The sequence below is a fragment of the Accipiter gentilis genome, chromosome 16 (genome assembly GCF_929443795.1).
Source record: "Accipiter gentilis chromosome 16, bAccGen1.1, whole genome shotgun sequence".
NCBI classification, from domain to species: Eukaryota; Metazoa; Chordata; class Aves; order Accipitriformes; family Accipitridae; genus Astur; species Astur gentilis.
In genome coordinates, this window is record NC_064895.1 from 26,851,560 (window position 1) to 26,863,642 (window position 12,083).

Here is a 12,083-nt window from a genome sequence, read left to right on the forward strand (position 1 = left end):
ACTTACCCAGTAATGCATAGCATACCAGACAAAGGTCCATGGCTTGGCTTTCAACCTGAAAATCATTATGGATGGCTACCAGAGGAAATTTTAAGTAACTAAAAGACAGTGAAGAGTGAGACACAGCTACACCTTGCCAGTGGTGTATCACAAAAAAATTATTTTGTTGTGTACAGCAGCACAAAGTTTGTTCTCATGGGGACAAACTCTCACTTTTCTGTAGCCAGCTGGAGGCACTCTGAGTTTAGCAGGATATGCACAAACCAGTGGAAATGGGAATGGAAACATCCATAAAATGCTACAATTAAAGATAAAATTTAAAAATTGTTGATTTCATTTAAGATTTTGGATCCAAGCAAGGGGTTGACTTTCTTGTAACTGGAAACTCATATACACACTTCTGGCAGCAAAACAAAGTATGACAAATGGACAGAAAATTCATCTTGCCTAACTACATTTTAGGTGCCTTCATTTGAGCAACAAATCCAGTGCCCTTATCACACCACCGATGACTATGACTCCAATTTAAGACCCTGCACTCTGTTGACTCCCACTGTGAAAAACTGTTTCAACACCTCCAAGCCAGCAAGAATGAAAAGGGGGCATAAAAAGAAACTAGAGGGAGGATGATCAGAAAAGGCAGACATGCAACAGAGCAGTCCTCTCTCAAAATAGATTGGGTGATAGACAGCTTGTGTTCATGTTTATGTTCATGTTCTTGGGCTAAAATTGAAGGAGAATTCCAGAAAAGCGCTGGAGAGAATAGTCTCTGCACACCAACTAAACACACATATCTACTCTAGTGATGGGAGCTAGCAGATTTTTATCACTGATGGGAAGAAGACAGTCACAGAGTATGGCTCTGCACCACTCCTAGAAGGCAGTACATTTTCACATCATTTGCCTCTTTCCTTTTCATCCATTAAGTATTTTGTTGTGTTTTTTCTGTTCAGTAAAGCTCCTCTGAAGAGCAGAGACAGTTTTATCGTACACTGTGGAACACCCTGCTCTAAGCAGCTGAACACAGTGATTCAGAACTGGGAACTCCCAGGGTCTCATCCTGTTGCTCAGGCACGAATTTGCATTCTGGTTTTGGGCAAACTTTATTGTCCCGGCCCCTCAATTCCCCACAGGCAGAGGACATTCCTGTCCATTGTAAAACAGAGAACCTGTCTAATAGTCCAACCCTTACCCTGCTGCCTCCCAACCAGTAGGCACCAGTATGCTAAAGAGAATCCCTATACTACACCCTGCAGCACCGAGCAGACATTCCCCAGTTAAACTGACCAAACCAGAACTGCTCTAAATTTGTGAGACATTAGTTCTGACCCCAAAGGCTGTGCGGTCATGCTGCACAGCGCCAGGCCTGAGCTAATGAGCTTTGCCTCTCAGGAGAGCTAATTAGTTCTGGTATACCAGCATGCTGATGCAGCGGTATTGTTTCCAGTCCTAGAACTAGATCAGTTGGGCTGGGCTGTGGGCAGCAACGTGCAATGCTTCAGGCACAGCTTCGTCATGAAGGGCCTTGTGGTATGTGACAAAGGCCACAGTCAATATCTCATGTGCCAGCTAAAATGAGTTATTTTATTGAGAGGATTACACTCACCTTTGCAGGAAGCACAGAACAGTTTTATTTATAGGTGAGTTTGCGATGTACCAAAGGACCATCACAACCACAGCATCCAGCTTCCACTCTCTTAATCTAATCTAAACAACAGAACTCCAAATCCTTAACCAAACCTTTTTATTTATTTGTTTTCTACTTTCTGTTTCTGTGTAAATTATGATTTAGCTCCTGTGACCTCCGGATCACACTCCACATGATTAACTCACTGTGCACGCAGAAGACTTCGCTATCAGCGGCACCTTTGTGCCTTTTCATATCTGCATCTGATGCATGATTTTGAAGACTGAAATGATCTGGTCTTTTGCCAACCATGGGCTGGTATTGGTGAACTGGTTATAACGTGATACACAGGAAGTTGAAACGGACTATCTGGTGTTATCTCTGACCTTGTTCTTAAGGACAAAATACGCAACGGCATGCAAAATCCAACCATGGCAAGAGGATCCAAAAGAGAGCAAAGCACATGGGAAATGCCCCACTGTTTATTGCCTCCATAAGGGGTCAGATATAACGGAGGTGAGACAGAAGTAAGAACCTAGGAGCACAGGACAGAAAGGACACTTTCTGTGTTTCTGAATGGCAAGCAGCCACGTGTTCAACATTAAGTACTGGAGTAATGTTGTTGGAGGAGGAAAGCGAGTCCAGCATTTTGGGTGCTGCATTTGGACTTTGGAGATTGAGGGTCAGTCCCCTGTTCTGGTACAGCTTCTCACCGGCAAGACCTTTATATGAATGCTAGTGTTACTTATACTGTCAAGGGAAACAGATGTAGACCTTCACATCATGGTTCAGAGGACATACATTAACTGCAAGCTAGGGTCACACCTCAGGTGCTGCTGAACATGCTCTGGAGAAATGAAGTTCAGTGGGATGTAGGTGTCTAAGATCCCACCATAGTAAATTCATTTATGCATTTAGTACTCTCTGAAATGCTCTTAGATATTTGAGACCTCGCACAGGACTGGCAAATATGACATAGGGGACACCCTATGACCATCTAGGATTTCACCTGGCTAGGTAGGATGCTCCTGGAGTGCTTCAGACAACATTAGATATCTTCACACAAGCAAGTGACTTGAGCTCTGGAGCTCTACATAATACCATCAGTGAAGTACAACTGAATTCACATTAGATACCCACATTTGGTCAGCTCAGTAACTCTTCCAGCTCTACTAATTGTGATGACAAGGAATAGGTTAAGATGCCTAAACATATGTGGTTACTGTTACCTTAGATGCACATAGGACACAGGACCTACAGGAGATAAGCAAACACTGGAGGGACATTTCTCTGGCCTCTGAACTTACACTTAACCACATTTACGCATTATAGCTAGTGAGATGGCAGAACTGGAAAAAAAAAACAAACACCAAACCCAAAACAAAACACAATGTGCTTGTTTGACAGGAAAGAGAGATATCATCAGAAAATGGAAATTATCTACTCTTCAGTTCAATGTATGTTCCCCCCAAAAAGTGAAGAAAAGCATTATTTCAAACAATATAGGAGGTTTTCACATTTATCAGAAAACTGAAGATTAAGCTAAATATTCATTGAAGGTTGAACATAATTCTTAATATAACCTAAAATTATATATATTACTTTTGATGACACAGGACAGCAGAGCCCTGACCATGACTGAGGGCCCATGACCAAATGCCAACACAAAGCAACAGAAACTTCCTTCCAGAAAGATTTCATAAGCCAAAACCAGGTGGAAGAGGAAGACACAGGGAGCAGTGTCATCCCTATTTCCAGAAGTGGAGCTGTGGTACATAGAGAGACTTACCTGGTTTCAAACAAATGAGGAGGAGCCAGCACCAGGTACTAGAGCACGTCAGGCACATATGACACAGTATTCATAGGATCATACAATAATTATGTCTGCAAGGGACCTCAGGACCTCACCTAGTCCAACTTCCTCATCAGAGCAGGGTCAGCTATTATGTAAAATGGTTATCAGAATTTTTTTCCTCCAGATATCATTGCAAGTTGCCTAATGTATTTGCTAGAGTTCAGAAGGTTGCTCATGCAATAAGGTTTTAAGCTGAGCTGGGATTTAAAAGTAACTCAAGTCTGAGGTTGAAATACAGGCACAGGCTAAAATGTCTAGGAGGCATCCACAGCAAATGGCGTGAGAGATTATCATCGATAGTGGGAATTCCAACAGGAAAATAAAATGGAAGGTAGTACAATTGTGGAAAGGTAAAATATGCTCCCTTAACAAAACACAGAGAGGTGGGCCAAGAGATGAGCTCTTTGTGAGGTGTGATTCCGGGTCTTGAAAATTCTCTGCTCCTGAAATAAAGTCCCTGCATATACTTAAGCTTGTGTACCAGTATCAGTAACTGTGTGTGTCCGTGTATGTGTGTAAACGGAAAAGAATGATTATTCCCTTCCAAAAAATCACACTTTTGTACTTTAACTGAGATTTCAATGTGATGAGGAACAACTGTGGTGTCCTGCACACACTAGAAGGGACACTAGTGCCAGGGAGCCTGTGTTGCAACACAAATACATATCTTAATGTCGACAGACCCCAGCACCCCTACAGAAATTAAACACCTTTCCTTCCTTACTAGGTAAGATGATGACGTCTTCCCCAGGGCCTGGGACGCTGCAGTTGGATCCACCCCAGCCTTTTTCCACATCATTCCATGTCTCTGGGTGTGACCATTTCAAGACAGCGTCAGAAGGAACTACAAAACAGGACATACAAAGACAGAATTATCATTTTCAGTAGCTGGAAGAATTACCATTTCTTTGATAGTCAAGCATCTGTGGTATTAACATCCTCCTTTTGTCACTGATGAAGCAACACTAACTGCTCTTTCTTATCTTCCATGCTTAAAGGAAGCTGCCTGATGGGAAAAAAAGATCTCTCCCAGGACCATGTTTTCAGAGTTACAGGGCAGGGAGATAGCTGGAAAAAACAGATTCAAATTCTTTGGGACCCATCAAAAGCAAAGCACATCTTGAGGTTTGTCAGACTTAGCTTGTGCCTTGTGAATACACTTCACAAACAACTGCTTATAATATTTTTATTTATGCCATCCAAAGCTCTGAGCACTTTGAATACAAAATTAAGATGAACAAATGAAAATAAAAGCCAGTCACCTGCACTTGGTGGCAAAACCAGATGATCAAAATGGTAGCTAACCTTACCAGAAAGTGCCAACTCTTCTCATGCATTTTTTTCTCCCCCAATGTTCTAGAAAGGAGATTGAATTCCCAGGGTATGGGAATTTCTATTCTTTCCCAAAGTATGAAAGATTTTAAAAAATGAGTGATCAACTCTCAAAAGCTTGTTAGCCCTTAGAAAAGAAGGAGTCTTCCCATTACGAGGGGTAATTAAGACCTGCTTTGGAAAAGCAGCTTGACTGAGACATGTGGCAGTTCCTGTTTGTTCCCCAAAGATTTATTTTTCAGCTCAGTCCAAAAGGAAACTTCTGAGCCTTAGCACCAGGAAAATATTGGGACAAATTAAGTTCACAGAACGTAGGTGCTTAACTTGTACTGTATTTTAGACAGCTAATGAGCCAGTCTTCATAAATTAATTGCCTAAGTTTGTTCTGCCACCAAGAGAGGAAGAAAAGCCTTCAAGGGGAAATCCTGTACACTGAGTTTAGTAAGCCCTAAACTAACGCAGGCAGGGCCTCCCTCTGGAGGCCTCTACAAGCACCTACCTCTGTCCTACCACTGTAAAGGAAATTCCAGCATTTTTCTTCTTGAGGAGGGTTTCATTAGGTATTGAAAACACAGGAGCAAGTTCATGCCTAAGATGGGGGGGACTAGGCTCAGCTCAGTAACGCTGTGAACTAGAAAACCCCTCTGTTGCCAGCACAGGGAAACACAGAGAAATTAAACCCAGGTGGAGCTCCTTAAGGCTGGGTCTGTCTTTACAGTACCTGTTTGTTCAGGGGGAAACTCTCCCCAAAAAAGGTCTCTAAACCCTATTGCCACATAAATTATTATTGTTGTTAATATGCAGCAAGGCAGCTATGCAACTAAGACCAAACTTTGGAGGTCTCCCTTGTCTCTGGTGTATTTTTCTGTCTGATTCAACACGTAACTGTGCAGTAATGTCACAGTATTACACTAAGATCACTATGGAGCACTAAAATACACTGTAGTCTTACATTCTCCATGACCTTTCTGATCTGCTATGGTAATTCTTAGCAAAAGTTTATAGTCTTTTATACTGTGGAATCACACATTTATCTTGAGCAATGGTAGATATGGCTCAATGAAATGCTTAAATGAATGCCAGAACCCCTGTTGGGTTGATAAATGTACAAAATATTGAAGTGAAAAATAGCAATCTATTTCTGAAAAAGTAGTAAAAAAGAAATGGTTTGACTCCCAGACCAAGCCTTTCAGACACAGATTGTCACTCACCTGGGGTAGGTAAAGATACTCTTTCCTTCTCTTTCAGCGTGACCTGAATTAAGTCAGCTCCTGTGACTGAACACAGAGAATTGTAGGGAGTTATGGCAAGGCCTTACAAATTAAAAACAACAAAAGAAAAAAATCACAGTAAATCAATTGCTACATGTGATTTTCTGACATCATTTTACATTTCTAACAACAACAAAAAAAATTAAGAACACCTCTATGTGTTTTCTAAGTATTTTTTTTGTCTTTTTTGTACTTTGTGAAAGAATTAAACAAACACATTTTAATTTACAGATACGGAGGGTCTCAAGACAACTCATTAGACATAGCTAAAAGAAAACATTCAACAATCAGAAATTCTAAGCTGGAACATGAATCTCATTTATCCCACTATAAATCTACAGCAGTTCCACTAACACAAGCGATATTACACCATTGAATGCATAATGTATTAACTGGCTCAAACAGTGAATTACAGCTTTTGTTTTGTAGTTTGGTTTTGATTTTTTTTTCCCCAAATCTGTTATCTGAAAGAGATGCTTTAATTAGTCAGACTTTATAGACTGAAGACAGGGACCCTGTGTTCTCTACTGTGAAAAGAGGTCAGAAGCAATTACCACAGTTGTAACCTTTGTGCCAATATATTGTCAGCAGGAGAAGGGCCAGGATAATGCAAATCAAACTAAGAGGAGCAGGAGAAAACTGCTTCAGACCCAGCTAAAAGGCTACCTCCTCTTCATCTCCAGTGGGATATAAAGACACTTCCTTTCAGTCACCAGACTGGAACAACCGTAGGTTAAAATAGAAACACTCCAACAAACATAAATCTCCTCTCCACTGTTCAACCCCTCATGGTGACCCTAAAATGTCATCAGAAGATTTGGGGGGGGGGGTAGAAGAATTGTATAAATGAAGTCATTGTCAGAACTTTCCTCAGTTGCAGAACATGCCAGGAACTTTCCTACATGTGTATCAATCCACCGGTGGGATTTCATGCCATATTGTAATTTACTTATTTTATCTTTAAACAAGTCTCTGTACTTTTAAATTGTGAGAACCATCCTTCCCTACCTCCCTCTTTTTCTCCCAGTGCAACCGAGCAAATTTAAAATAACTGAGGTTCATTAATTTTAAGTGTTCAATAAATTAGTATGAATAATCAAAAAACTTGATTCTTTCTGATAATTACTATTTGATGTCAGTTAAAAGCACTCGATTGAGTTAGCAGCATATGCTCCTATGCCAAATGAGGCTTCCATAATTAAATAGAAACTGATTCCATGAGGTTTTTCTCATGTCTGATTAATTAGTAATCAGGTGGCTCAGCCCTGTTCTTCCGTGACACCTTCTCTCCCAACGGTAGCTGTGATCTGATCCATACATCAGTAAAGCCAATCTGCCCCAAACCATCATGTAGAGCTCAAACTGAACAGCATCATGGCTTTGGGTGGCCACAAGATGAACCTTTGAGGAGGAAGAATGACACGAAGATGCTAATTTAAAGTCTTTGACTCAGAGTTCATGTGACTTTTAGGCAATAGTCTTCTATGGGTACTTCTCTGGTTATGGTGGCCTTCCTTCTCTTTTCACTTATAGCAGGGCAAATCAGGAGCCAAAGGTATTACATCAGTCTTAGAAAAAGTGAGAGAACCAAGCCCTGACACTATACTCTTTTTTTGATAAATATATTTTGCCAGGTTTGCTGGGGTTTTTTTTTTTGCTTAATTTTGCAGACACTACAGTGCAATTGTCTAATTAAGGATGTTTGTATTGTTCAGAGAAAAGCTGTTCTAATTAAATCCTGAGAGGACATAAAACTTGATCAATATGCTATATAGACCTCATAAAGGGGTTCAGTCCCCTTACACAGTGAAGAAAGGAACCGTTAAGACTTAACTCGGCACAGTCATGTCCAGAGTCAGGGCAAGGATAAAAGTTTCTCATATTTGAAGTGCCATCCAACCAGAGAGCATGACAATTCAAACCATCATAAGTCATTTACACCCTCCACGAGTGCAGGAATCCGGGGCTGAATTCTCCACAGCCCTGCAACTTGCACAATTATTTATATCGATGGGGTGTAAACTGCAATGGTTGTGAATCAGCAGTATTTTGTCGCCATTTCCGACAAATACTCCTAAAAACTGATCAAAACAGGAGAGATACAGGCCTTGGGAATAATCAAGACTACAGTGACACAGTTCTTCTGGCTGTTTTGTTTTGCTGCCGAGTATGTTATCATTGTTTCTGTACAGGACAGGAAGAGATATAGGCAATACAGACGAAGGACGTCATTAGTAAACATTGAATTAAGGTGACTCTTCACAAAATGTAGTTATAAGGCTCCAGGGGTTTAGTTGTATAAAACCTTTATAAGGCTCATCAATTTTCTGTCTTATTACAGCTCTTCCTGGATGTTTGGGCTGTGAATCATAAATACAGGCCGTCTTGACTATAGTCCCAGTAACTTTCTTCTGGTTAAGGGCTCCTTGAATGAGCATGAAGGAGGAGCAACTTGGTCTTTTATCAGCTTTGCAGTGACGGGGAATTTTGCCTGTGGATATTAGGAAGGGCTGAAACTAGGATAAATGGCTCCAATAGCCTGACTTACAAATAACAAGCAACTCCATGCTATTTAACATCCATTGGGCTAACATACATCACATGGAAATCAAAAGTTTTAGACAGCAAAATCAACAACACAGTGAGACCTCTAGAAACTGGAGAACCTGGGATAGGATACTGTGTCATCCTCTACCAGGATCTGTTGCAGGAGGTACTCAGAAATATGGTATTATGAGGACACTGCGGTGAGGGGAAGAGATTTTAAAAAAAAATAAAATTGGGCTAATGGACACAGATTCTTGCTTATGGCAGATTAATATTTGCAGAGACAGAGGTGAAGGCATGAAATTCCTCCTGCAGAGATCGCATAGTCAAAAGACCATCCCTGACAGGATTATAAGGTCACTTCATCATCTTATTTCTGTAACTGGTACATATTTTGGTCTCTCTGCTGCCATGCCAGGAGGACAGGAGCTCCTCTGCCAGGAGAAGGTTGATTTTTCTCTTTCTGTCCGTTACAAAGGGAACCTTTTTGCTAAGAACTGACATTTCATTTCATGGAGGCCACTGAGCAGCCCACATCTGGTCAACTGACCTTCTGCAGCAACTGATACAGAGTGAGTTTTATCTAGCTGAAAGACAAGACTGCTGTCTGTACAGCCAGTCCTCTGTAACAAATTAACTCCATTCTTTAGGTCTTTCACCTAGGATTCTCCTTTACCCCTGAGCAATAAGGCTGCAGAAAATATCTTTGTTTATTTATTTTCTGTATTTTAGTATTAGAAACAAACATTCTTAAGGGCCTGTTTGTTCTCCAATACAAAGCAATTACAGAAAGCCACAGAGTGTAATGGAAGTGAGATCATTCTTTAGGAATTCAGAAAAGACAATAAGGGTAGTCAAATTATTTTTTTGAAGAACTATGGAAACTGTAAACCTGCTTCTGACACAGCAGTAATATGAGGTTGAGCCTCAGGCCCTCTTAACAACTTACACATGAGCAGCCTGAGCAAAGTCAGCAGGATGACCCGTCTCCATAAAAGTTGTGTCTACTGAAAAATGTATTTGGGGTAAATAAAAAGTTTGATAATCCTTTCAGTGATGTTTTCAATAACGTTTGAGTCCAGCACTTCAATTTTAGAAAAAAGCCGAGAAAAATCTGGAGATTAAGCAAGCCAACACTTCGTTTCATTCCAAAAGAAAATGGTTTAAACATTTCAAAAGTGAACAAAAAGGAAACAACATCTCTCTGGTTTTTAGCCAACTCCAGTATTGCCCAGAGACCTTAACCAAGGAGCAGTACCACGCTGTGGCACCATATGCTCGTATTTGTAACAGACTTAAAAAGCTCATAATGTTATTATTGTAATTTACACACGATATTTCTCCTAAAAATATCACAGATGTCCCAGTGTGACGTTTCATTCCACCTCCCTTGCTACAGTAAGGTTTTTTTTGATTCAGCACGGTCACATCATGTTAGGACCACTCTCCTGAAACATGGTAGAGCCCCAACCCACCAGTGTTTTGGAGAGCCACACAGCAATTTCAGGGCCCGTCAGTGACCTTTCAGGAATGCTTCTCTCAAGACACAGGGTGCCCCAGAGAAAATCAGGATGATGCTACGAAGACTAAATAATGTCAAAGCAAAGCTGATGATGTCGAAATGACTGGCATGGGATGCTTCAAGCTTCCTCATCTCCCCTTCACCCGGCATCCAGCAGGGACGTGGGGTTATCTGTCCTTTAATGCCATTTCCTTTAAAATGGTCTGAAAAGATTCTTTTGAAAGGGACTTATCAGTTAGTTAAACAGGGTTTCATGTATGTAGGTAGCCGTGAGTACCTTTGTTAACAGGATCATTGCATAGGTAGCCCACGTAGCAGAAACATTCTCATTACAATCATTTCTTTCCATTCAGCATCCCCTGCATCGTCCCATGCCCAAGCCTAATTTACAAAACTGCAAGCATGCAAAGCATCAGGGCAACTTAACTCCTTTAATCCCCTCCATACGGTATATTTTCTTGCCTTTTGTGTTAGACAGACCTTTTTTTCTCCTTCAAAGATAAACAAACAATTGCATGACACCAGGCAATTTTGGATGGAAGGGGGCATGGAGAAAGCCTGAGCCCAACGCAAACTGCTGGCCAAGGTGGCTTCATTCAGCTGCCCGCTTCGTTTGAATAACAATATCTTCTCAGTCATGGGGTTTTCCCTCCCCTTCTCCCCCATTTTCTCCCCCATGCAGGCCTGAGCAAAAGGCTGTGTGAATTCAGGAGCCTGCTTCTGAATGAGCTGGCATCTGATACGTATTTACTGACGTTAATTTTGGATGTAACGCACCCCTGCCACTTCCCCGCAGTTTGCCCTAAAAGGCTTTCTGACGGGCACAAAAGCAGAGGGTCAAAAGTAAGTTGACCCCTGCCAGAATGTACAATTATTGGAAAGAGGCGGTACACCAGCAGCTGTCGAAACCCCACCGGCGCGGCGAAGTGCTTCCAAAAGTCGGCGGATGACTAATACGCTCGAGCTCTCCCCTACGCCCTGCAAGAGCCAACTACTTTCTGCGGGAAGAATTATGGCCCTCCCGAGCAGCTGCAATAATTGTCTTCCCATTGTCCCCCAGCCCTCCCTCCGCCACCCCCTACAAGTGCCCATTGTCGGCACGGAGTCAAGTGATTATATGCTTGGGCTGATGCTGTTTGTGCCCAGCTGCCTGACTGCTGACACACGAGCACCGAGAGGGGGGACCCGCGTCTGCGAGACGGGACTCCGACATACCAGACCTTTTACATAAGTCAAACAGGAACAAATGACTCTTTATCAGCCCCTTCTGCCTTTGAAGTGGCGGCTGCTTATAGGCCCTTACAGCTTTTCCTCCTTAGCCCGAGCAAACATCCTCCTTTTGATATGCTACATGCTCATTATCTCTGCCCCATTTAATGATTTTTGATTGAAGGGTGGCAGCGCAGTTGCCAAGAGGGTAGTTAAAGAGGCTCCACGCAGTCAGGACGACAAGAAAGGCTTTCCTTGTGCAGCAGCCTAAATTTGGAGTTTCTTAACAGTGTGTTCTTGTTCTTAGCAGCAGATAAGGGCTGAGCGTGAAATTCTTAATTAAGCAGTAAATAGAGAGTGGGGTGTCAGCAGATGCAGCCTGTAGCCATGGAGACCAAGTCAGATGAAGGAGGGAGCTGAGACTCCACGCCGGCCCCGGGCTCGGGCATGACTGACAGCTGAAGAATCCGACAAAGCTTGTAAACGGGATTAATTAGTTGGCTAATTATTTCATATAGTTAAATGTAAATAAAAAATAAAAAAAAACAGCTTGCAGAGTTAGGCAGGAACATGTTCTGAAGGCCAGACCTTCAAGCGTTGTCCTCTCCAGGTCGGTGGGTGGACTGGTGGGGTTTTAAGGCCAGAAGGGACTATTGTGACAGCCTTCTCCGACCTCCTACGGAGCGTGAATCTCGCCTCATGAGGTTTCTAATATCTTCT

General features: G+C 42.0%; 1 protein-coding gene across 1 annotated transcript in view; it reads right to left on the reverse strand.

Moving 5' to 3' along the window:
• Positions 1 to 12,083, reverse strand: part of PKHD1 (PKHD1 ciliary IPT domain containing fibrocystin/polyductin) — a 260,367-nt gene that overhangs the window by 97,785 nt on the left and 150,499 nt on the right. The window contains exons 49-50 of the mRNA XM_049818774.1: positions 6,026 to 6,091; positions 4,207 to 4,326 (exon numbers count right to left, since the gene is read on the reverse strand). Of these exons, the coding sequence (XP_049674731.1) occupies positions 4,207 to 4,326; positions 6,026 to 6,091 (186 nt within the window). The remainder of the gene's footprint in view (positions 1 to 4,206; positions 4,327 to 6,025; positions 6,092 to 12,083) is intronic.